The sequence below is a fragment of the Heliconius melpomene genome, chromosome 21, assembly GCF_056956725.1.
Source record: "Heliconius melpomene rosina isolate 202511_hmr_F chromosome 21, ASM5695672v1, whole genome shotgun sequence".
NCBI classification, from domain to species: domain Eukaryota; kingdom Metazoa; phylum Arthropoda; class Insecta; order Lepidoptera; family Nymphalidae; genus Heliconius; species Heliconius melpomene.
Window position 1 is genome coordinate 7,301,714 of NC_140409.1, and position 27,749 is coordinate 7,329,462.

The 27,749-nt window shown below is 31.9% G+C and overlaps 1 protein-coding gene across 1 annotated transcript; it reads right to left on the reverse strand.

The window, feature by feature from the left end:
- Window positions 1–27,749, reverse strand: LOC146527092 (LIM/homeobox protein Lhx9-like). Its single transcript, XM_085206287.1, has 7 exons — window positions 27,627–27,749; window positions 17,336–17,562; window positions 16,648–16,782; window positions 13,971–14,207; window positions 12,624–12,775; window positions 2,237–2,472; window positions 1–2,078 (listed from the first exon to the last, which is right to left on the reverse strand). Exons 2-7 carry the CDS (start codon window positions 17,416–17,418, stop codon window positions 1,848–1,850), a joined length of 1,074 nt encoding a protein of 357 aa, XP_085062413.1. The 5' UTR covers window positions 17,419–17,562; window positions 27,627–27,749; the 3' UTR covers window positions 1–1,847.

Here is a 27,749-nt window from a genome sequence, read left to right on the forward strand (position 1 = left end):
ATATGGTGAATTCTAACTAAAAGTATAAGTCCAATATTTTATTTTCATTTATGAATAGGTACACATCTTTCAATAGGTTCTTTCTCTGCCATATATAACAAAATATACATACATAATAAGTAAGTTCCAATAAGTTTCCGATCTGACACACTTATGGCAACATTATTGACAAATTCATATTAAATTTGGCTAGTATTGAAATCTGCTCTTCCGAAAATATGTGACATTTTATGATATGCTGAACTTTAATTTAAAAGCTATGGTCTTCTTTGTCATATAAAACATTATTTATATGATGGGGAAAAATATCATTGAAGGCAAACAGTGACTGTAAAAGTATTATGGAGACTCCACAACCGTTACTGACTGGTTTTCAGAATTTAAACGCGATCGTACTCTGACCCCCCAAAGGCAGTTACTTTAAAAAAAAACAAAACCACCCACAAAAATGTTTTGAAAGACAGTAAAATGAAGTTCCATGAATTAGCTGACATTTTGAAGATTTTAGAAGATAGTATCTTAACAATTTTACACGAAAATTGGGCATACCAAAATCGTTTTACTATCGAATTGGGTGTCGCGTTTGCTAACACCGGACAAGAAACAACGAGGAGGATTAAGTGTGCTCTTTGAGGCTCACCCACCGAAATAAACTGGATTTCTTTCATTGATATGTGACAATGGATGAAGTATGGATTCACAACTATATTTCTGAATCAAAAAAATGTAGTGGACATCAGGCAATTGATAAAAATAAATACAGGATGCTCATCCTTTCTATTTTCCTACCCTTGAAAATATTAGTAGGTAAATCTTGTCATTTACTATAGATTAATCAAGACTGTGTTTCCTATATGTTTAGATAGAAGAGGCATTAACTTGTATTTATAATCAATTTGATTTTATTATAATTATATGTATGAACCGTGTACGATGGTGTATTTATCTATTACTTTTGGCATTAATGTCATATATTTTTTTAATATTTAATTATTTAAGAAAATATCCTATCACATATCGGTCCTAATGCATTTGACACAACGTTCTTAAAGTTAAATAATATAAATTACTACTTCCTAAAAAATATGTCATACTTAGTGAGCATTGGTCAAATTTTAGGATTGTTTTTCGATATACAGTCGTACGCACGCTTTTTACCAAATGGGATAGACGATATAGTCAACTATTTTCATTCAATTCACCGTATAATGTTATCATTTAATCAACTTCCCGCGCGCAGGGTAGACAGAAGGAAGCTAGTGTTAAAACACTCCTTTCTCATATACGTTATGTGTGTTAACATAATGGATAAGATAGTATGCTAACATACATATTAATGTTAAAAGCTAAACTTTGACTAGTATCACCTTACTTACAAAAACCTTGTTAATTATATACGTACAAGATTTTATACAATATAACGTAATATTTAATTAGTATATTGAAATATTATGTCTAGGTATATGCTATTCCAAACATAGCATATCTATTCAAGTCCATTAAATAAAAATTAAATGGTTCTTTTAAACAGTTTTCTCACAATCTAAATTATTTCATAAAACAATTTTGGTAACAAATTGAAAACATAACTATATTTATAGTTATATTTAGTATATATTATGTGAAATAATTACATCCATTATACATACATATAAAATTATGAAACAAAAAAAAGAAAAAATAAATAACTTCTAAAATATATTTTAACATTACACCAAAAAATGTTGTATAAAAAAAAATATTGTTTTTTATACAATATTCATACGTGATATTGTTTTCCTAACAATTAAACAAAATATATATTTTTAAAAAAGCTCCATAATTTCGTTGAATATTTACTTCAATGGTCAGTACATATCATTGAAAGCCATAGGATGTGGTGTGTGGACCCTCATATCATCCATAGGCTGGAGCGACTCAGTTATTAACAAGGCGCCAGGGACGTTGGGTGGAGGGTTACCAACTAGACTTCCGTTGACGGAGTGACCTGGATTGCCATTTGTCATTGGACCATGTTGATTCGACTCCTGCCTCATTATATTACGCCGCCATTTCGCTCGAGCGTTTTGGAACCATACCTTTTTGTAAAAAGAAATTGAATTTTTAATATATTAAAGTTAAGAAACATTTATGGCAACTATAGAAATAAAATTATAATATATTAGATATACATATTAAGATAATATGTATGTGCTTTACAGTTTAAATAATAGAGATTTTAAAGTTCTTCACTAACCTGTAATACTCTCTTCGAAAGTCCAGTTTTCTGAGCGAGTTGCTTCAAGTCTTTTGCATCTGGATTTTGATTGATGGCAAAGTACGATTTCATAGTTCGCAATTGGTGGTGTTTAAAGCTTGTCCTCATCCGCTTCGTCCGTTGCGTGTGGCTGGAGACACTTCCGGGGGAAGCCACGGAGGAGTCGTATGCCAGGGACTCCATGGACGATGATAAATCACCACGGTGAAGGATTTCTGTTAACAAATTGATGTTTATAAATTTTGATGACATTATTTCATTTAAATGCGTATTAATGTACCTCTTTGTCAATAATTAAACAAAGAGAATTATTTACGAGTATCTAATACTTATGAATTGTGATATTCGCAACAATAGATATCCTTTACAAGGATTTTTTACAAGATTTCATGTTTTATTTTTACCGTAAATCGATTATTTAGTTTTTTATGTATTTGGGACATATTTTTAAAAAATATATGAAGTAGTTATAGTATAAAGGCTTTTGTTTGTATTAACAGAAGCAATAATGGTTGATAAGAAATAGGCACTTTCGTATTATGGCTGGATGTTTGTGTAATGCAAGAAGACATTCCTAGAAATCTATAAGATAATATACATATAAAAAATACAGCTTCACGATGTACCCTGCCCACAGCAGTGTAGGCAGAGGAACCTAGTGTTAAGACACTCCGGGAATAAACCCACAACTCGTCGTGTCGTGTTTAGCCACCCTTTGTTCCCGGAGTTACGACTGGCCTATAATCTATATATATAAAATGGAAAGGTCACTCACTCATCACGAAATCTCAGAAACTACATGTGCTAGGAATCTCAAATTTTGCATAGGAGTTATTTATAGGACGTAGGTGCTCGCTAAGACGGGAATTTGCAATATTCGACTTCTAAGGGGTTGTTTTTGGGGTTGAAAGTTTGTATGAAACTTCGTTACTACAAATGCTAGGAGTCTCAAATTTTGCATAGACGTCACTAGGTCGTCATGGAGACAGAAATTAATAATAACATAGTTCACGCGGGTGAAACCGCGAGCGGGCCGCTAGTAATACATAAATTAAAAAATATCTTATTCTACACGATATTTAAATTAAAATTTCTAAAAGAGATTCACATCGTCAGCTTAGGCGCCAACAGGACGGAATGTATATTAAATAATACGATTCGTACTATATGTGTTGTTGTTGATACTTTTTACGTAGTTTAAGAACACTAAGAAACCGTCATATGTATATACCTAAATATATATTTTTTGCCAAATAAAATATAAAACAATATTTTAATATTGCCTTAATTACTGTATTATTTACATATTATACTAAATTACGTTCCTGTTTTAATATATAATGTATGTCCGCGAAGCACTCTATGCTGATTGCTAATGTGAAAATTATTAAAACCTTAGCGGTGGAATTTCATAGTTCCAACAAGGAAAAAAAAACAGCTTATAGATTATAACAGAATACTTCAACGAAAGAAATCATAAACAATATTTTCAATATTGTCTTAACCAAAAAGTCAGATTTTATTCCAGGTGTAATTTTAAAAACTACTAGTATTAGTATAGAATAATCTCTAAAAGTTTCATAGACGCACCTCAATCACAACACGTAAAAAAATATTCTCAAAATGATGAGACAATAAAAGTAAGATTACCTTCTACAGTATCTAGATCTAAATAATAAAACAAAATTAAAAAAGAAAACACTTGTCCAAGTCTCCGGTCTGAGCCACATCCTATGTTTTTCTATCTCGTGACAGGAAGGCCACGGATTGATGCTGCTACTGATTGAAGATCCGGTTGTGGTCAAATAAATTGCAGTGGTCCGATTCTCACTACTTTTTTTATATTATTCCAAAAATAATAACATATTTTATTAAAGAGGTTTTATGTTGATGAAAAAATTACATTTTAAAATTATCGGCCTATTAAAATATTATATACATTAAATAAAAATAATAAAAACTAAGTGACCACGCTTATATGGCGGTGTAAGCAATTAATCAAAGACCGTCATGGCGCACGGGTACGGCGCAACGGTAATAGGTTCAATCCACATATGGGGGAATAAATTATTATTTATTAATATTATTATATCACCAAGGCAAAAGTCCGGCGTTGAGCCCCGGGGAATTTTCGGCGGTAAATGGACGGAGTATTTTACTTAACAGCTAACTATACGGCTAAGTGCGGGAAAAAGCGTGAGGCTAATTTATTTATTTATGTTGGCCAAAAAATAACATTTAAAATTTTCGGAAAATCATAATATTATATAAAAAAAATCACGCTTCACGCTGTATCCCGCACACAGCAGGGTAGGCAGAGTAAAAAATAGTAATAACAAACTGACAACACTTATATTGCTGTCTAAGCAAACACACTACATATGATAAATGTTAAGATAATTGAAAGTTTTGATCTATAAGTACGATAGCGTTATAGATGGCCGGTTGCGCAACCCGGTTGTTTTAATTTATTAATTTCTCACCCCAAACACTTGGGTGGTTGCGGCTATGCGCGCCGATGCAGGGGAACCTAATTATTTATAATTAAATATTTCAAGCCTTGTTTAAGTTAATTTACGGCCCTATATCAAAAATTGCTTAGATATATTTCCGTTAAGTTTTTTCCCGTATTATATTTTTTATGTGGATACAGGTGGAGCCTCCTAGGGAGTAGAGTTAAATTATTATTTTCTTTGTCACTTCATACTAAACATATTTTAAAAGTAAAAAAATAATATCACATATGAGTTTTTGTTTATAGAGGCTGAAAAGAGGTACAAACGAAAAAAAAACAATAGTTTCCTAACTTATTGTAAGATTTACATTTATTCATAATATATCATGCACCAGGGTAGAAGGAGCAAGCCTAGTGTTAAGACACTCCGTTTACCATTATCCGAATTCTGGAGGCTTTAAAAAAAAAAGAAATACATCAGGTGTTCCATAACAAACTCAAAACAAACCAGTACAATGTTAACGTAAAACTAACAACTTCACCATCGCGGGCATTTGCTCTCACCATTAAACGACGAGATTTTATTGACAGAATTAACATGTTACCGACTTTACTTGAAAACGTTCCTTTTCTCTCCAAATACCAGTAATAAAGCATCGCCGTCGTAAAGCCTTCGATATTAACGATTGGTTATAAAAATAAAGGAGCAATACGGGAATACGTGTTTTATTGCACAGATAGGCGCCGCTGTCTAAGAAATAAGAGGAAGAAATAATAGGAAAAATATAATAATGTGATATCAACTTTCCAATATTAAATATTGTTTAAGTAAAGCTTAAGTCATCAATATATATAAAATCGAAAGGTCACTCACTCATCACGAAAACTCAGAACTACAAGTGCTAGGCATCTCAAATTTTGCATAGGAGTTACTTATAGGACGTAGGTGCTCGCTAAGACGGGAATTTGCAATATTCGACTTCTAAGCGGTTGTTTTTGGGGTCGAAAGTTTGTATGAAACTTCCTTACTACAAATGCTAGGAGTCTCAAATTTTGCATAGACGTCACTAGGACGTAGTCATGGAGACAGAATAATAAAATAGTTCACGCGGGTGTAACCGCGAGCGGGCCGCTAGTATATAATACGAGTAAGAAGAAGCTCAAGTTAGTAAAACGTTTTTTTTTTTCGAATTGTTTGAAATTTTGAAAACATACTGTATTCCTGAAAAAAGTGCGATGTTCAAGTCCCGTCTTGTGGCCGTCGATCGGACTGCTATAAGAAGCCTAACTAAGGCACATTTTTGTTAAACCTACCATTTTATATTTTTTTTTTCATTTAAGTAGATACTATAATAAACGTTTTCAAAATAAAGAAAATACAACATTCATATTAATATTTTAAAATTTACTTTCACTCTATTACAAAAAAACATGACGCTATCATCAAATATTTTAAATCGCTATATTTTGTAACTTATAATGCAGGCAATAATAAAAGTTTTTGGTAGACCTTGTAAAACGATACTGATGTAAAACGAAAGCTGCCACTCGAACAGGTACATATCTACATGTTTTATGTTCATCAAATGTTTTGGTAGTTATCGGTGAATTTAGAGCTGGACCACAAAAATGTATTAATAATTTGTAAATAATTGCTTTATTTAAATTTAATTTCTGAGGCCGTAGTGTCCTAGCGGTACACGGGTGTGACGGTTCCGTAACGGTTGTGCGTTCCACCCCCAATCGAGGAAATAAAATGTTTATTTCCATTTATATTTTCATTTCTTCGCTCTGGTGTCGAGGCAACGAGCGGCGTTGAGTTACGTCACTCAACGGAGTATTTTAACACAAGGTTTCCTCTGCCTACCCTGCTATTTGCGCGATTCAGCGTGAAGCTGATTTATTTATTATATTTAAATTTAAAATGGTATTCAGGTAATATCTATAAGCAAAGTTTTCAAGCACAGAAAGGAATAACATATAAAAGTTAATTCCATTTTATTTATTATGTACTACATGTTCTCTCAACACCCAATGCTTCGAAAATTCTGAGGAAATTGGAAAACGGAGTGTGTTAACACTTAAGCTTAGCTGATTATATGTGTTTGATTAAAGATCAGAAATAATTAAAATATATTTATATACATAATTTTTAAACTATCCAAAATTACGACAACATTACTTACCCTGAAATTACGATACGAATAAGATCGCGACTATTGATATTTTAATGTGGTTATATGGTTTTATTTATAATATTTTCATATTTAAATATTTTTAATCCACTATGGACAGTTATATTTCTTTTAATTATTTTTATATTACCATTGATAACAACTGAAAATATCATCAACATCGTCATATAAAATAATGGGAATGGAAAAGCTAAGTTAATAAACATTATGGGACACAGATTTTCGACAATATTCGTTTATGTAACTTATATTACAAAGGAAATCCTTCAATAACTTGTGTTATACTTGCTTTTATAATAATACACAGAATCATTTAGGTATAGATATTAGTTTATATTAGCTGTTATACAAGTATATATTTCATATTTATAAAGTAAATTTGATTTAATAAATTAAATATAAATAAATAATTAATGACGGAGAAATTGAGAGGCACAGAACTTTCTTATTTTTGAAAAATGATCCGTTTTTATGTATGTAATATTGTGCATAGTGGTAATTACGGACAGTAAATGATTCTAATATTTACATTTAAGTACCAAAAGTCGCAATATTTCGTGCTTTGGCAACATTTGCAACTGCTTCGTTTGAAATATCTAGAATTAATTTTATGCACCTTATACTTATTACTTATAATTTTTAAATTTTTCGCATTTTATCCTATTTTGTATTGTAAACTTGTCTTACTTTCCTTTTTCTTTCCTTTTTTAGGTTTCATTTCATGTCAAGGTAACATGGCACGTTTCTGTCATTGCACACACAACAACGGGCTCTACAGAACTAATATAAGAATAATTAATATAATCCAAAAAAAATGTCAATTAAAATTTGTTATAGGCTCACATCAAACTGTGAAAATCTGTTGAGAGTACTATTATGTTAAGATATGTCTCAAGATTGATTCCGTCGGTACTTTTGGTGACCGCCGATAGTAAATCCATCGTTTCAACGGAATGTCGCTTATCTTCGTCCAGCTATCTGACATTCGACCAATAAAGTTGTAAGTAGCTCACATTGAGCAATAAATAAGTAGTCGTAGGTGTGGACTACTGACAACTAATACGACAAGAGCTTTTAATAAATTTAATATGTGTAGACTTACCATAATAATTAAGAAAACAGCAAAACACTAAGGGAAAATCTATGTTTTGTTAAGTATTTGTAAAATTAATAGTATTTTTTTATGATTATATCTCCCTTTTTCTACTTTGTTATCTTTAAAAACTACCTTTATCTAGTTTCTTTGTGAATTATAATAGAAGATAATAATTAGCATAGAACTTTAGTAAAATAAAACATAAATAAATAAATAAAATTCTATATGTAATTGGTGAAGTAAAGTGATGGGCATTCGTCATCACAAAACCTATGATAATTTACGCAAGGAAACAGTAAAAAAATGAAAACAAGCACGACCTTTATGAACGTGATTGAATATATAAATAAATCATCTTCACGCTTTATCCCGCACACGGTAAACAGAGGGAACCTAGTGTTAAGACACTCTGTTCCCACGATCCACCGAATTTTGGAGGCATTGCGTGTTGGGTGGTGGAACTTAACCGCGCTTTACCTCAGCACGAGAGCGACGAAATGAAAAATATAAATTTAAATAAATATTTATTTTTCTCGAGTGGGGATCGAACTCACAACTAGTAGCGTTTACAGGCACACTTTGTGCCCCTGCTCCATTACTGGCCTCATGGATGTTATTAAGTGCAGATATTTCAGTTATTTCGTTCAAATTCAATCGATTTTGAACGATTGTGCTTGCTTACAACTTTAAAAGTTAAAACTATTTTTTTCTTATTTCTGTTTCGTTGTTAAAATCCGTACCTGAAGTCTTGTGGTCAGCATTCGCTTTCGCCACTCGAGATTTACTTTTCGATACTTTTTATTTGATATCAGAATAAAAATATTGAATTGAAAAAAATATATTGTTACACATTATAAACTATATACGAGTACATTACGTGTGTACACATCAACAAGTGAGACGCATCCATTGCTTGGATTAACGGTTTTATACTGCTTTTTGACAACCGGCCTCTTGTACCTCTTTTACCGAAAGCAGCGAAAAATGTATGTGACCGACTAAAAAAAACAAAAATTATACACATGATTGGTTCATAATTAACAGATATATAGTACATATCAGTACATAGGTAGATGAAATTACAGAGATGGATAGTGTAGAAGATTATTTTGATAAAGTATTTTTTCTGACTCTACTTTCCGTGATAACGCATACAAACAAGACCTCGTGAACTGTAAACATGACAAAACAGAAAAGTAAATTAAAAAGTTTAAATTGAGATTTAAATATAATTTCGTTGCACAAGGGTGTGACTGTAATGCGACGGTTGTGGGTTCGATCCCCGCTCGAGGAAGTGAAATATTTATTTACGTTTACATTTCCATTTCTTCGCTCTGGTGTCTAGGCAAAGCGCGGCCTTCAGCTCTGCCCCTCAACGCACAATGCCTCCAAAATTGGGCAGAAAGTGGGGAACGGAGTGTCTCAACACTAGGTTCCCTCTGCCTACCTGCTGTGTGCGGTTAAAGTGTGAAGCTGATTTAAATTTTCATTGCTCATACACCCCGATTAAGGTTAAATGATACTATAAATCGTCGAACAAGATACTTATAAGTTCCGGGATGCTAAGTAGTTTTTTTCCTTCGACAGGTGAATGCATTGGGGCATATATAAAAACAATTTTTGAGGGCAGTCCATTTTAAACGATTCCCTTGTTTACTGTTTAAATTTTGTTTTTATTAGAAGAATTGTTTTGGTGGCTTTTAACCTAACCATTAACTTTTAATTATCCTCAAGCGTGATGGTATTACTAAGATAATATCTCAGCATATTATGCTTAATGTAATATGTAAAGTTATTCTTTTTTATCATGTTATAGAAGATTCATATTTATTTAATGGACTTAATAAATGTGATAATTATCATATACTTAGTTTTGAGTATATAAAAAAGTTTAAAATAATTTTAATTGTTGAAAGCTTTCCGTAGCAACAACAACACATACAATTCGAAATTTTAAACCTAAAAAGTGGCCAGAACGATATTTTACATGATTTTTATTTTAAATAAATAATTTTCTTAGTTAGTTATTAATAACTAAATTGCTTATTTATATTGTAATAATTTTTATATTATAATAATAGCTACCTATATATTACTTGCGAAACATTAGACACTGTACTACTACACTGGCGCAGGACCGGACGGAGTGGCGAGCATTGGGGGAGCCCTATGTCCAGCTGTGGACCTTAAAAGGCTGATGGATGAACTATATCACTTGTCCTATTCCTATTTAGCATACCTGTCATAGAACAAAATCCCAGTAAAAGTTTCTGTTTCGTTTCTGACTGACACATTTATAGTTTATTTATGTTTTCTAATATCTATAAAACCGCTAACATTGACATTATAAAAGTGCCGCTCGCCACAAAATTCGATAACTACAACAAGTATTTTTTAGTTTATTTAAAAATAAACTCTATTACACACAGTTTAAATACAAATTCCTTTAATAATATTTTAAACGCATACTTAGTTTTGTTCGTGATTGGGTATAAGATAAGCAGCAGAATGTCACTCCGCGTGCTGGCCGCTTCAGTTTTTTTTTTTTATATTTAATGATGTTTATTAATTAAAAAATAACTTACTTTCACATTTCAGTTTGGATACCCGCAATATCTTAGGAACTCACCAGGTCGACTTATTTTAATCGAAAGCGAGATAAACGTTTAAAGTAACAACTTACTTTTATAATTTTGAATTGTTTTTTGTCAGCTTCACGCTGTATCCCGCACAGAGCAGGGTACGCAGAGGGACTCTAGGGTTAAGATACCCCGTTCCCCTTGTTGAGTGGAACTCAAAGGCGCTTTACATCGACACCAGAGCAAAGAAATGAAAAAAAAAATACAGTCGAATTGATAACCTCCTTCTTTTTGAAGTCGGTTAAAAATATTAAATACTTCATATCCTCGAATGGAATCGAACCCATAACCTGTCGAGATTACAGTAGCACACTTATAACCCTACGCCACGAATGGTCTCTATAATATAATTTGAAAATACTATTACAATTTAAAAGTTGCACTTCTTACTTTGCCAATCTGATTTCGGGAGATCTAAAATCAAGATACGTCCATGTGAAGTTCCAGTGAGTGACTTTTCAATGTTCAATATTTCAATTATCGATAAGGCACGTAACGTTTTCAAGAGTCCTTAGTTGCTATTATCGATGTCACGCGCTTGGTCTCCACTCTAGTGCTAGCTACTGTTGGCCAACAGAGCAACACAGACCATTGTTTAGTAGGAAACTAACCGATAAAGTTAATAATATTATAGAAAACTAGCAGCCCGCTCGCGGTTTCACCCGCGTGAACTATGTTATTATTAATTTCTGTCTCCATGACTACGTCCTAGTGACGTCTATGACAAATTTGAGACTCCTAGCATTTGTAGTAACGAAGTTTCATACAAACTTTCGACCCCAAAAACAACCCAAGCGAGCACCTACGTCCTATAAGTAACTCCTATGCAAAATTTGAGATTCCTAGCACTTGTAGTTTCTGAGATTTCGTGATGAGTGAGTGACCTTTCGATTTTATATATATAGAAGATGATAAACTAGAAAAGAAATTAAATATATGATTTATAACAATAAATTATTTTATGTGAAAAATTTCATATAAAAATTCTACACATTGTAAAATATGTATATAAAGTTTTCGACAAAAGCAACCACTGATAAAAGCTGGCAAGCACAACTTCAGTAAACTTTTCAATGCAAATATTTTATTATTATACATATAAGAAGAAAATGAAAATATTATTTGTTGCATATCGAACTTGCTTAGCTCGAAGTACGTCGTTTATTGCAAACAAACTTTGCCTCTCGCAAGCAGCTAGTGCTGTAGACATAAACACTATCGATATATCCCAACTCTACGTGGAGGGCGAGAAAAATAACGAAGTGTCGTTCCACAGTCCATTCAGACCAGCGTCATGATTAATCGGGTCGAGGAGTCACAACCTGAATTCACCTCAATGAGTGCCTCGCGTTTCGACGCCATAAAGAATAATTCAGACGAGCGACCTCCACGAGGGGTCCAACGTATTCAACCACGTTTTTCCTACTCCACCTTACGAAGCCACAGTACGCGAAAGTGAGACAAAAACAGTTTGAAGAGCGCGTCGTCTATTCATTAGTTGTGATTACGACCGACTCGGGATGAATTGACATCTGGGACGCGCGCGGGGGACTCGTCCTCGTGCTTTCCCTTCTGAGGTTTTTGCGAAATTTTTAGCGATATGGGGGTTCAATGGAAAATGTGTCTTATGTTTTGCTGTCTGAGGGCCCTCCGATGTTATTGGACCACGTTGCAGGAAATAATTCGAAGACGATCTAAAAACGCTACAAAAAGTTGTATGTGTAAGTACGTGCGACAGATCACAGGAAACAAACTCAAAGGGAAGTGGAAATAAAGGCATTCCTTGGCAACGAGCCGAAGTGAATAAAATAAAATGGTGGCTTTTGTAAGCTTATTTCTTAGAATAACAAACGTAATTAAAACTGACAATTTTTCATTACTCTGGCAAGCTTAAGTTTAAATAAAATTCGCCATTAAATACAAAATCGCAGAGAGCGGCATTGCGAACGTTCATTATTAATTAATCTATCCATTTGCTTACCTAATGCTGTGCTGGCCATCCTCATTGTTTGAACCTGCATGTCTTCAGGTGAACCTTGGGGCAGTTTTCTCTTCCTCGGTCGACCCTTCTGACTGGGACCTCCAGCGAAGTATTGATTAGGCGAATCACCCTCATTATTCATTTCTTGGCATCTGTACAGGAGAACAAATCGAAATATAGTATAAAACAAAGTGTATATGCATAGTTTAAAATGCAAGGGATTTTGATGTTGTTTTCACTAATACATAGAGTGATTTGAGGGGAATGTATATTATATAAAACGAAAATTGTAAAAGACAAACGTTTAATCGATTTTATCGCATTTGTTGACTTTGTTTTTTATAATTATTTTATTAGCTTCTCGGTGTTTTGAAAGTTATCGAATAAAATAATTTTTGCCATGGTTGACACCAAGTCCTGACATAGCAAAAAAAAATCTAAACTATTTATTGATTTATTTAATATGGAAATATTTACTAGTAGTTAAGCAAATGGAGCGACCGATAATAAATCGTGTACGATATGCCAACACGTAGCTGAACGTTCACTGAAATAATAGTAGGTACCCATCGACTGACGTTCGAACAATAAATTCGAACGAAAATTTTACTATAATTCGAAGGTTGCGGGTTCGATCCCCACTCGGGGGAAAGAATTATTACTTATTAAAATTTTCATTTCTTTGCTCTGGGCATCAAAGCAAAAACCTGGCGATGAATTCCAACACTCAGAACGCAATGCCTTCAAAATTAAGCGGAAAATGGCGAACGAAGTGTCATAACACTGCCGACCCTACTACATGTGAAAAAAATCCTCATGCCTACGTTGAATTTAATTTCATACGTTCCTATAATAATCTATTAATTACAATATTCGTATATTATTAAGCTGATAAGCTCAATCGACAAATGTCAATTTGCAATCGTATTAAACTACTATGTTTTAATTACTGACAATTTTGGAATTTACATAGAAATATAAGGCCGACGTCTATATTGTAGAGATATAATATTTTACCTGATTTTTTCATTAATATAACAGGAATATAATATCTATGTAGTATTTCATATTTATCGTTTTCACCTTGTATCACCTATTAATAATTTATATCAAGTGAAAAAAAAATACTTGTTAAGAAAAGTTACAAAAATTTTAACGTAGCGGTATATCAATCCGCGCCTCTGGGAAACCGTCCAACCAAGAGGAGTGGGTTCAAATCCCGCTATGTTAGTTTTTTTTATAATTTTTCTTTATAAATATTTTTATATCAAGTGTGTTGTTCCGAAAATAAATGACATTATTTATTTATTTTTATTGAAATATTAATATTCGAATCGAGCATCCAACCTGAAAACCGTATTCATATCCTCATCGCAGTAGTCGTCCATACAAGCGCTGTCGTAGTGGGGGCGGCAGTAAACGAGGCCGTTCCTCATGCCGAACACGTCGCCCTTAGAGAGCAGCGTGCCACAAGCGACGCAGGTGAAGCAGGTCAGGTGGAAGACCATGTCTCTTGCACGCATCACTAGCTCGTTCGCCGTGATGCCATTCCCGCATCTCGCACACCGCTTCACGCAGAATAGTCTGGAACAAATTCTAACTTTGGTTGAAGAGTTTTAGATTATGTTTGTAGCATAACATATGGCTAACAGCTTTATTATTATTATAGCGGGATTTAATATTTAAAAAAACTCACATTTTTTAAAATGAATATAATATATTAATTTAATTCTGTTTCTTGAAAATATGGTTTCAAATTAGGAAAATTTTACCTTAATTCTAAAATATACAAATGTGTTTTACAACCTTTATAATATTCTCAATATTAAAAATATAAAAGAAATATTAAAATATAATGTATTCGAAAATAGGGATATCATTTTTGAAAGTCGATAGCGTAACATGAATCCATATTTGCGATAACATCGTCATTATTATATTTTCTAGCTTGTATGATGATTCACATATTATTTGAAAGTAAAATAATTATACCATATGCTCAACTCGAAGGGCATAACAAACCACAGGGGGGAGGAATGTTTGTCAAATAATGTCAAGTTAACTCTAGTGTCAATTTTAATAAGGGGCTTCCGATAATAACGAAAACACACCTGTAATTTTATTTCAATTTGTCTATCGTAATAATCGAGAAGTTTTTTTTAGGGCCACTTATTCTTTAGGTATTGGACGTTGAGTGGAGGAACTCAACGCCATCGACACCAGAACGAAGAAAATGGAAGTATAAAATATTTCATTTCCTCGACTGAGAATCGAACCTGTCTCGATTACGAGTCACACGTGGAGCGCCACGTAATCGAGAAGTAAACCTAGATCATAATAAATGTGTTTCAATATGAGTAATATGAGAAGAATTAATTATATTATCATTTATTAAAAATTAAAAGCACGAGAAACATTATAAATAGTGTAATATAAAAGTGAACGTAAGTTTGTTTGTTACGCATTCACGTTAAAACTACTGTAGTGATTAACACAAAAGTTTCTACACATATCTTAACAGACATTAGGAAGGACAAAAAATAAATTTAAAAGAGCGAAGCCGCATTTTAATCTCTAGTATCCAATAAATATAAAACTTATTTGAAATACCTACATCCATACCTATATTATAAATTCGAAAGTAACTCTGTCTGTCTGTCTGTCTGTCTTTTACGCAATCAGGGCCAAACCCCTAATTTAATTGTGATAAAATACTCATATAGAGATACTTGAGGGTCTCGGGATGAACATAGGATACTTTTTTTCTCATATTTGTAATATTTCGTTATATATCAATATATTAAAATACTTATTCCGCCATGTTAATAACAACTGTCCCTAAACGACCGTTGCTAAGCAACGATTTGCTCTCTATTGAAAGCTGAAAATAATTTCATAAATATATTTAATAAATATTCGTATAGTTCAAGCGGGCGTAGCCGCGTTCGGGTCCACTAGTATTTTATAAAACATGCTGCTATATCGCTTCGCCTTAGTTCAAACGCGTGTTCAACCGGACAGATGCATAATGTATTTAGTGAGTGGAACAGGTGTGTGAACCGAGCGAGTGTTGCCTTTGAGTGACGTGAAAACAACGCCCCCTTAATTGCAACAGTTGACACCTGACAACTGCCGGTATGCCCACTGTGGACTGAAATATTTAGTGTCCCTTTTTTCCGCCATTAGCCAATGTTCTCGACAGTTTAGCTCGATTGTTATCTAATTAATGTCATTTATAAATTATTGTTATCCTTGTGATAACTGTATTTATTGTATATAAACAAAAATGGAATGCATGTAATGCTTATTAAATAATAAAAAATAAGTCGATAATAATTGTAACTTTCAATATCTTTGACTGTATTAGAATTTAACCTGAATTCTACGACAAAATCACGTCGTAAGAATTAGTATATTTTGTATTTTATATCTACCTTTTATATTATCCATCTACAAGTATCTTCCGCTTTGTATATCTAATTTTACTATATTATTATTTTTCCTTTATCTTAATTTAAAATTTATTGTGATTCCTAAATTTACGATAAGATGAAAATTATAGACTAAAAGAATTACTTGCAGAAAAATAATTTACACTACTGCCTAGTTACACTTAACCCCTGGACCTTTGATCCAACTCTTTATAACAATAACATTGCACGATTTAACGTTTAACCTATAAAATAGTTGAAACTTAAAAAAAAATCACAAGTAATTTATATTTTTCAAACAAAAGATTCCTTTGTTATATCTGAAATTAAAATATAACGCACAGCCGATCTATTGGGCATTCGCAAAACATTTTTACCTTCGCATCGACAAAAGCGCAAGCATTTAAATTTTGTAACATTCTAACAGGTAGTTAATCAGGAAAATATTCCAAATATTTATTCCATATTTTTTAGTTACGTAAATTTAAATTACAAGATAAACCTAGAAATCAAATGGTTTTTGGTTAAGGAAATTGACATTGTTTATAATTATATCTAATATTTATTCCTATACTGTATAAATATGGTAGTACCTGTAGTAGTCTTCCTTACAGTATATATTTCCATCCCTAGAGAAACATGTGAGCTCGCTGTCCAGCGGCAGCCGGCATTCACAGCAGCGGAGGCAGGAGCCATGCCACTGACGGTCAACGGCCAGCAAGTAGTACCTATGTGATGTTTAGGATCAAATATTATATATAAAAAACAGTTTTACTGTATGGATTGATATAAAAAATCCAAATGCAACAATATTTTTTATAGCTTAACCTGCATATAGCAGCGTGGGATGGAGCCTAGTGTTAAAACACTCTCCGCTTCCACCGAATTATGGAAACATCGCGTCTTGAGTGGTGGAATTCGCCCTCAACGATATACGAGTACTTTGTTTTAGTAGAGCGGGAAATTTATTCCTTTTAGTGAATATTAAAATCACACACATCGGGTTGCCAGTTACAGATTGATGTCCAATTGCATAACGAAAGTCTCTAATTGGGTGAAGTCAAGTACTTAATTAATAACAATAAAAATTCTGCATAATAAAATATGAAATTATAATATTTCATAATGCAATTGTAAAGTAAGTAAATTCATATTTATATATTAAAAAGAAAAATTGTTTTATATTAAGAAAATTTCACATTTTCTGTTTACTTCTTAATAATTTAAAATAAAATTGATGGCAACGAATAATGAGATTACATTTTATATTATTAGTATTACCTGTCTTGTATCCTGCCCCCGCAGCCAGCGCACTCGTCTGGGGTAGCAGGCGACCCCTCCGAACTCTCTCTCTCTTTAAGCATGTTGTCGTTCTCCGTCCTGCTCTCCGGATTGGACTCTTTGTCTCAAATAACAAGATTCATTTCGGCTTGCACGATTTTCTCTTCAACGTTTGAAGCAGACATAGCTCGTCTAGGTTGATAGTCAATACGCCTTATGCACGATACCTATTACATTATACATACATATTTGAATCTTTGAATCGATTATTAAAAATAAATAAATAAATCCTGTATCCCGCACACAACAGGATAGAGAGAGGGAACCTAGTGTTAAGACACTCCGACCGCCAGTTCCTGCCGATTTCTGGAGGCATTACGTGTTGAGTGGCGAGACTCAACGTCGCGCTTTGCCTCGACACCAGAGCGAAGAAATGAGAATATAAATTTGAATAAATATTGCATTTCCTCGAGTGGGGATCGAACTCACAACCAGTCGATTTTGCAGCACACTTTGTGCCGATGCGCCGCGAGTAGCCTTTCCATTATTTCACGCACTAATGTATTGTATTTTACATATTAATAATTATTATTTGAAATAATTACATGGTATTGTATTTAAGAGATGATTTTGTCTTATAATATAGCTCTTTTTTGTCTCTACCACAATAAAACTGGCATTTTGAATCGTTAAAAAGAAACAAAAACTCTCCGTGTCTCTTCAATACAGCGAAAACAAAAAGTAAATCCATAAATTTGAATACAGACTTATATTTTCCATATAAAACGGTATCGCCTGCCTCTTTAGCATATAATTTATACTTGTGCCTCGTGGACTAGCACAAATCAGCAACAGTATACAATGGGATACCTACATATAGGATTCTATAGAGTTTTATACTAGTCCGACCCTTTTATTGGAAGACAATGGAAGCCGAGAGTTCTTGTTTTCATCTCGTCTCGAGAACGATATTCACTTACCTTTTATATGGGAATATTAAAAATAAACTCACAATATAGACCCTGAAACACTTCTAACTCTAACAGATTTAATATTTATGTTTGTAGTACATTTTTGATTAAAAATAGTTTTTTCGATGACTGCAATACATACACAATACATTTTTTTAAATAGCTTAAAATAAATAAGCACTTAAGTCTATACTATTTATTGAAGTAGGTAAACTAGAAAATAATATTAAAGTAAGCTCAATAATTAATAAGCGTCGTTTACAAAAAATAATAAAGATATGGAAGTGCCGAGACTCCAGTGCGAACATCACGTTCTATAACAATGGGGCTTCGTAAAGGTAGGTGACCTGGCCCATGAGAAATAATAGATTATATAGCAGCTTTTCACTGATGTTTGGTTAAATATTATTTAATTTAACTTTAGCGACTCTTCCTACTATTCCTACATAATAAATAAAATATAGGTAGGTACATGTATTTTGTATTTTTGAAAAAGTATGTATATATTATTTTTTATCTACATATATATATATATATATATATTATTTTTAATTCAACGTAAATAGGCAAAGAACCTAGTGTCAAGACATTCCGTTTTCCGCTTGTCACTCAAACTCGAAACACTACTTAAACATTTTGTCTCACAGGAGAGGCGAAATAAAAACAATTTAAACAAAATTATTTCTCTGAGAGGAGTTCATGTAAAATTACTTATCATTTAAAATTATATAAATTGAATAACTTTAGCTAAAACTGCATTTTATTATTCCCCACAATTCAGCTCAACTATTATAGTTCTCCATCAGATTTTCCAGATCATATTTTTGTATGTCATTGTAAAATGCCTATTCGTGAACATCTTTTCTAACGTGTTATCTTATCATTTACTAGCGGACGCGCGCAGCTTCACTTGCGTATTTAAGGGTGAATTCTAATAAACCACGAAACATGTGTTCAATGAAATATTTTTAAGAGTGTAAATTTCAAATTTTATAATAATCGGTGGCGTTTTAAAGATTTTTCCACAAATTTCAACCCCTATTTCACCCCTTTAGGGTTAAAATTTTTCAAAATCCCTTCTTAGTGGATGTCCAGATTACGAAAGTAAACATCTGTCCAAATTTCACGTTTCTACGCACAGCGGTTACCTCTTCGGTCTTACCTCAGTCAGTGAGGACAAGTCCTTTTATATATATAGACTAGCGGCCCGCTCGCGGTTTCACCCGCGTGAGCTATGTTAATATTAATTTCTGTCTCCATGACTACGTCCTAGTGACGTCTATGCAAAATTTGAGACTTTTAGCATTTGTAGTAACGAAGTTTCATACAAACTTTCGACCCCAAAAACAACCCCTTAGAAGGCGAATATTGCAAATTCCCGTCTTAGCGAGCACCTACGTCCTATAAGTAACTCCTATGCAAAATTTGAGATTTCTAGCACATGTAGTTTCTGAGATTTCGTGATGAGTGAGTGACCTTTTGATTTTATATATATAGATAACAGTTTAGCTGGACTGTTTTGGTTCTTCATGAGACTTTGTGTCAGATTTCAGAATTAAATATAGCCTTTACCCTGCCAAAGGCAAAAATTTTAATATTCTATTATTGTTTTTACATCCTCCTATGTAGGGAGGGGGCTTTTTGCAAATATATTGAACGTACAGATACAATTTGCTTACTATTTTATTAGATATAGTATAAATACTATATCTATAGTAAAAGACATTGAAAAAGAATGTCCTTAATAAAAATTGTTAATTTTATTCATTGTAATATATAAACTTCTCAGCACTCTATCATTTATTTTCGCAGATATTTTTTGTGTAATCTATTCTTCTCATTTTTCCACTATTCATACAATTCTTATTTCTTACTTTTAACCGACTTCTGTAAGAAAAAGAGGGGGGGATTTTTTTATATGTTTGTTACCTCATAACTTTTGACTGGGTGAACCGATTTGGATAATTTTTGTATAATATATATGTATTATAACTTTTTGTAAACAAATTAACTTGACGTTATTTTTACTTCCTTCATACTAATTATTAATAATTATCAGCTTTCAGGTTTTTTTTGCATAAACATAATAGTCTACTATAGTACCAAGTATCTAGGTTCTAGATCATGAAGGAGTAGGTTAGGTTTTTGATGAGTGACATAACAATTAGGTACTAATCGTTCGAACTAAATTAATGAAATTGTAAATACTGTGCCCAATAGTTCGGGAGTTTTAATAAATGTGTTAAATTTCATATATTTACTCGTAGATTAGCTTACAGTTTTAAAACTAGGCTCGGCTTTTTTCAGAACCATCTTTAATTCTAAAATAAAAAAGAAATAAAACGACACTAAGTTGCAATAAAGCAATAAAAACTAAATACTTTCTCCATTATGTAGAGATCTTAAAATCTACTCAAGGTTCTGCAATCCTACTTAACATCTGTAGAAATACAATTACAGCAATACCGGCACTTGCAAATGTTTTGATTTAAACACAACTTTAGAATTTTTCTTGAATAGAATTATTTTTAAAAATATTTTATTATTAAGTTACAAACATTGTCGGCAGATATTTATTTATTATATTAATGCTATCATTAGGTACATACTGACAGACAGCCGAAGGTATCGGCAATTGTTTATGAAAGTAAGCAGTCGATTGCACTTTGCTATATCAAATTACGATTAGCTAGAATGCAGATCGCCGAGACTATTTGTAACTAGTGGCCGTCCGCAATTTTACTTGGACTTACGAGACCATTTTCATAGTAGTACATACTATGAAAATATTTATTGAAATTTATAGAAAAATGTCTGAGCAATTGTTATACCTACATATTATATTAATATTATTTTAAGAATTAAATAATTATTATTAATACTTTAAAGATTTATTATTTTATGCTGTTCAATTAAATTAAAATTACGTAAGTATTTTTTTTTTATATACATAACGTCGTAAATTGGAGGTAAAATCCCTTCATTTATGACTTTTACTTAGAATAAAAATAAAGCTTAGTTTACTTTATCAATGTCGCGTAAAATTTAATGGTAGTTAATCATCAGTCAAAATATAAATCATTATTATCTGGCTTCTGATCTAAGTATACCTAATTAGTGATTTGGAATTTCAGTAGTCATTTATCGTTTCTTCTTCTTTATTTCGGCGGAAAGTTGGGAACGGAGTGTCTTAGCACTAGGTTCCCTCTGCCTACCCTGCTGTTTGCGGGATACAGCGTGAAGCTGATTTATTTTTATTCCTGTGTACATACAATTATGAAATTATTACGGAACCCTCGGTGGCCGAGTTTGACTTGCGATTAAACATTTTTTTTGTATACCCTAGTTATAATATCCCTTATAATCAGGCAAAATTATATTTCAAAAAATATGTAAAAAATACATACAAAATACCAATTAGACTAGACCATATTTCCGAGCATCGGACGATATTATTATAAAATTAAATATTTTCCAATTATAAAACATTTAATAATAATAATGACACAGGATTCTAAATTAATGCTCCGGATCGATTGTATATTATTTAAGGAAATCCTAATATATATAGAAGTTTAAATATTTTTTCAAATATAAGTATAAAAATATCTGTGAAAATTCATAATTTTAATGTAATTTTTTTTTAAGTTCACGCTTTTATAGCATTTTATCTTGCCACAGCTAGGAAATAAATATAATTTATTCTCCGGTATGAGAATGAAACTTTAGTGTCAATAAGTTATTCTTTTTGGATTTTACATACCTACATTGAAACGATCTAGCATATTGAAACATTTTCTATATAATTATGTACTTACAACAGGAAAACGTAATTATATCTACACATACAGTGGCTTATCACTACGTAAATATTTATAGCATTCTTATTAAATAACTCATTTTGGTAATTTGTATCCAACTCTTATCTTATCAGCAACAATATACTTCGAAGCCTTTTATCGGAAATTGCGTTTTTAACCTAAAACTATAAATAGTTTTATGATGGCTGTTAGTTTCGATAAGGGTATTCTACCAAGGTTTTAAAATTAAGAGCAATAAATGGAACATTTATTGCAGACCAATTATATAACCTTATAATTTACACTACTATTTCAAAATACAATATTTTTTTAAACTACTTTGCTTTGAGATTTGATTTTTATGTTGGCTTCGAGAAGTTGACTGGATGAAAACATACCACGCCTACATTGGTATTTCCAATGTTATTCTGAGCAAAAGAAGCTTGAAACAAACTTATATGCAACAAACAGAGATTGGAAATATATGATCAATTCACCCGACTGCCAAAGAAATGGAGTAATATCTACTTAGTGCAAACAGGAAACGAAGCCGAAAAGAAATTACTTTAAATAGAATATTTTAATATATTAATGAAATTTTACTATTTATTACTACGACAGAATTAAATTTTAATTTGTAGTTGTTTATATTTTTTGTAAGAATTATATAAGATTTTTTGTTGGGATCATTCCATGAGTACAAACTTATTTTTGCTTTATGTAACACACGATAGTAACGAAAAAATTCTAAAGGAATCTAGTTTCGTTTGGAAACTTTTTGCTTTAAATGACTTCTTTAAAAATTCTTCTCTTCCCTTTTCTTGATTTTGGCTTCAGAAAGTAAATAGCACTTAAAAATTTTTTATTGGCAATTATATTTTTACTCTAATACATAGAAACCAATAAAGGCAACAATTCGTACGTACCTAGAAGGAGCTTGCTTATCCAACCATTAAACAATTACGAATAACAATAGTTTCACTTGTATTATTTATTCATTATGACAAAAAAGCACTTCTTCGTCAAAAATACACAATATTCGAAGGCAAAATTTGCAACTGCAATGCAATCGTATCTCGAACGAGGGGAAAAAAGCTACGACCCCTTTGGGCGGCTTCATGTAGCCTCCTTGCCACCCTATGCCACACCCTTCGTAGCTTAAAGTCACATAGCATTTGTTCCTAAGAAAATCTGATGGTTTTCGAAAGGGCATAACCCTTCACGAGTAGTCTTTTCAAAGTTCTGTCTACATTTTCATCGGTTTTAGAGGAACATTATGGAGTTCTTTTAAACGTTGAACGTATAACGCGAACGCTATAAAGATAATTTAAGTTAAAATGAGTAACGTAAAGAAGCAAAATTACATGATAGTTGAACATTTTCGAATATCAAATAATATAGAAAAAGGATTTTAAAAAAACATCAATTGGATTCAGTAATATTTAATAACAGGAGTGAAAAAACACTTAGTAGAACTTTGGGCGGTCGGTCTGTTAATTTGTAATTTTTAGATACAAATTATTTAATTTTTGTATTCTACATACAGCTTTTTGTATTTTTCCTGGTATTCAATACAGTTTTCGCAAAAAAAAAAACAATAAATTATTATTTAATTTCTAAGTAAGTATTAATTACTTTAATTACTGAATGCATCATCTCAAAAATTACTGAACCGATTTTGAAAATCCTTGTACTGAAATGATAATAATTGATTAGAAGAAAACATAGAATTTTTATTTTAGGAATATTTATATACCTATAGGTACTAACTGAAATTGCCTACTAAATTTAAAAAACAGAAAATTCAAAAAAAAAATTTCTTCGCGCATAATAACTATCTATTCTATTATCCACACCCATACAAATAAGGCAGTTAATGAATAAATATACGAATATTAGGTTATAGTTATGTTAAAATAAATGCGATTCATTGAAAATAATTATCTAAAACAAGAATGTACAAAAAACTGCCAACAGGATATCCTGAGAAGGATTCATTTATATGAATGCTTCTTAAGGGCAGTTATTTAATCATTAAGACGCAGGAATACTTTTTAACGTAATTTAGAATTATGAAATTCTTATTGGTAGTTATAATATTCGTTGTTACGGTGTTATGAATGTAATAAAATAAGATATGTCATCGGAAACCGCTCAGGTTCAGAGAAAAAGAAACTAATGTGCTCCGTTCCTCATTTTCCACTGAATTCTGCATACATTGCGAGTTAAGTGGCAAAACTCAACGCCGCGCTTTGTCTCGACACCAGAGCGAAGAAATGAAAATATTAAATATCTCATTTCCCCGAGTGTAAATCGAACCCACAACCTGTTGCGTTTACAGTCAGTTTGCTCCACGACCGGCTTCATATAATTAAATGACGGGTTATCTAATAAAAAATGTATCCCAAGTACCTACAGTTATCTAATGATAGAGTAATGGAAAATAATGCGACATCCATACCTATATTATAAATTCGAAAGTAACTCTGTCTGTCTGTCTGTCTTTTACGCAATCAGGGCCAAACCGCTAATTTAATTGCGATAAAATACTCATATAGAGATACTTGAGGATCTCGGGATGAACATAGGATTCACAATTTATTCCGCCATGTTAATAACAACCGTCGCTATGCGACCGTTGCTAAGCAACAATTTGCAAAGTTTGTTGTTAGAAAACCTCCCCCTAAATGAGCTTGCTTAATCGCGTCTGTCTATTGAAAACTGAAAATAATTTCATAAATATATTTAATAAATATTCGTATAGTTCAAGCGGGCGTAGCCGCGTTCGGGTCCACTAGTATAATTATGTAGCAAAACGGTAAATATCGGTTACATATCACACACACATACACACAAGTAGGTAATTAAAAAATATCCTATTAAGAAGTTTGCTTCTGAACCATCCACTTCTTATACTTGAAATAACTTTTCATTTATTTTCTAATGAATCTAAAGAAAAACTTGTTTTGAAGTCATTATCAGAAATATCACAGCCAGTAATATATTTTGTGTTCAAGAAATGTTGATTTTAACGTACTCTTAAAGCTGCATTAATTTTAATTTACACTAAATATACATAGGTATGCACCGAGTGTAATCGGCAATTGTTAGTATAAATAAAGCTTATTTTGAGGCATATTTGACAGCACTTTTAGTAAAACGTAGGTTAAATGAGTTAATAATAACATAAGTTAACACAATGTTAATTATATTTCTTATTTATAACTATTTTTTTTATCTGTGTCACATTTTTAATAGTGTATCTATTAAATAATTTAGGAAAAAATAAATGAATATTAATTTTGATAAAAAAATAGTTTATAAACAATGAAATTTAAGTTAAAAATAACTTACTACGGGAACGTATAAAAATGTTACAGTTGAATTACAGTTGCTTCTACGGAATTGAGCATTTTAAGCAAACGTAATATTGCGAAGGTTGCTCTATGTATGGGAAAATAGAAATTTTATTATATAGATTGAATATTGCATATTGCTATATCGTGTATGAATAGAATATAATAGTTGTAAATATGAAAATATACTGTTATACATTTTCATATTTCACAAAAATTGTAAAGTGTTTAGCTTTTTAATTATAGTTTTAAAGAAAATCACAGAAAAAGACAGTTTATTTGTGTAATCATTTTTGTCTTTCCATACGTAGCTAGAGATATTAACATTTTGAATAATTTATACGTATACAGGATGGTTATATTTATAGATATTTTTTTAGGTACCTATAGCAGAATAAGTAAAGTATGTCAAATATAATAAGCCAAATTTTGGGTGTCGACAATCGAACTGTTGTACTTATGTATAGCCAGCAAAGATTAAAATATAAAATACATGTCAGTCGTGGTGCATCGGTTGCAAGGTGTGACTGTGATCGCAACAGGTTGTGGATTCGATTCTCAGTCGATTAAATGACATTTAACATGTCGAGTAGAAGAGAGAGAGTAGTAGAAGTATGGTGTCGAGGCAAAGCGCGGCGTTGAGTTCCTACTCAACATGCAATGTCTACAGAATACAGAGGAAAATGAAGAACGAAGTGCCTTAACACTAGGTTCCATTTGCCTACCCTGCAGTCGTTGTCGTCCTTCTAGCATACCTAAAATTTATTGATAAAAAATATTTCTTAAACGTAAGTTCAACAAATTGATTAATTCTTATTCAGCCACCAATTTATATAAAATTGTCGTTGATGTCGCTGTCTGTATGTGGAAAATGTATGAGAAAAATTATTATTGGGGACGTTTATCAATGTAATATAACTATTGCTTCAGGTTCTTTATATTTTTTAACTGTCTGTGTTTGTTTCGTTTTAATCGGTTCACAAATAAAAAAAAGTAATGCAAATATGTATATCGATTGATTTTTTTTTATTTTCAAAAAAAAAAAAAACGAATTGGATTGGCTAATATTTTAGTTTTCAATGTACATATACAATAATGTATTTAAAATGAAAATATTATTAGAACAGATTAGTAAATAATTCTATAGTTTAAGCGGGCGAAGCCGCGAACGGGTCGCTAGTTGATATATAAAATCTAAATCACTGACAGTTGACAGTGATCATTAATTAAAAACGATACAAGCTTTAGACAGGAAATAGCGAAACCAGTCGATCCCATTCATACATTCATTCATAACTAGTGATGTACCACAAATAATTAGTATCGATAAACATTATCGATACACACATCGTAATTGTAATTCTATTGACAAACGAACACGAATACTACAAGTAATTAATGAACCCATAAGTGTTAAGCAATTACACTTCTTGAATACCTTACACAATTAAGTATACTCAGGTACCTATGAAGGCACTAAATACTTAGGCGTACACCTATCTTGTAAACAGTGTGAGTACAAGCTGCAAAAAAAGTTGAGACAATATAACTTAGATAATAAAATACATCTATTGGTTGATTCGTTGTTTTTTTTAATAAATAAAAATAATATTAAGCCAGGCGATGTAGAATCTCCAATAATAATAAATTAAATTAACTACGATGTAAAAGAAAAGGAAATGAAAGAGATATAAACTATGAATTCCTCAGTTCTTACTTTCGTTTGTAGTGAGTATTTATTACAGGTACTAACATAACCATAATCGGTCGGTTGCGTAAAATCTTGTTATTCTAGAATCTAGAGTCTAATTATCTATCTAGGTATAGATTTAACAGCGCACCATTTGTACATCCAAATATTTCACTGAAATGTGATGCACCCGTAGCTTAATCGTTTTATTGAAACTGTAAATTTATGGTAAATAATTCAAATCTTTTGAGCTCTACTATTACCACATTTATATCTAATAGAGTGTATTTATTGTGACTTTATAGTATTTAATGAACCTATAACTAAGCAATATAATATAAACATTTATTCACATTTGAATATTAAATATAATAATAATATTTAATATGAAACAAAAAAATAAACATAAAAAAAGGAAAAGCTCTACAACAACACCTTCCTTAAGTAGAGCCTAAAATATCATAACTGAATTACCTCCCAAGTCCTGAACCAGCGCGAACTGGCAACGTCGCGTGGCGGTAAATTTCACCGCCAAACAGTGACAATACGCATTCAACTGTTCGAAATTTGAACGCGGCACTGCTTAAGCCCGGCAGA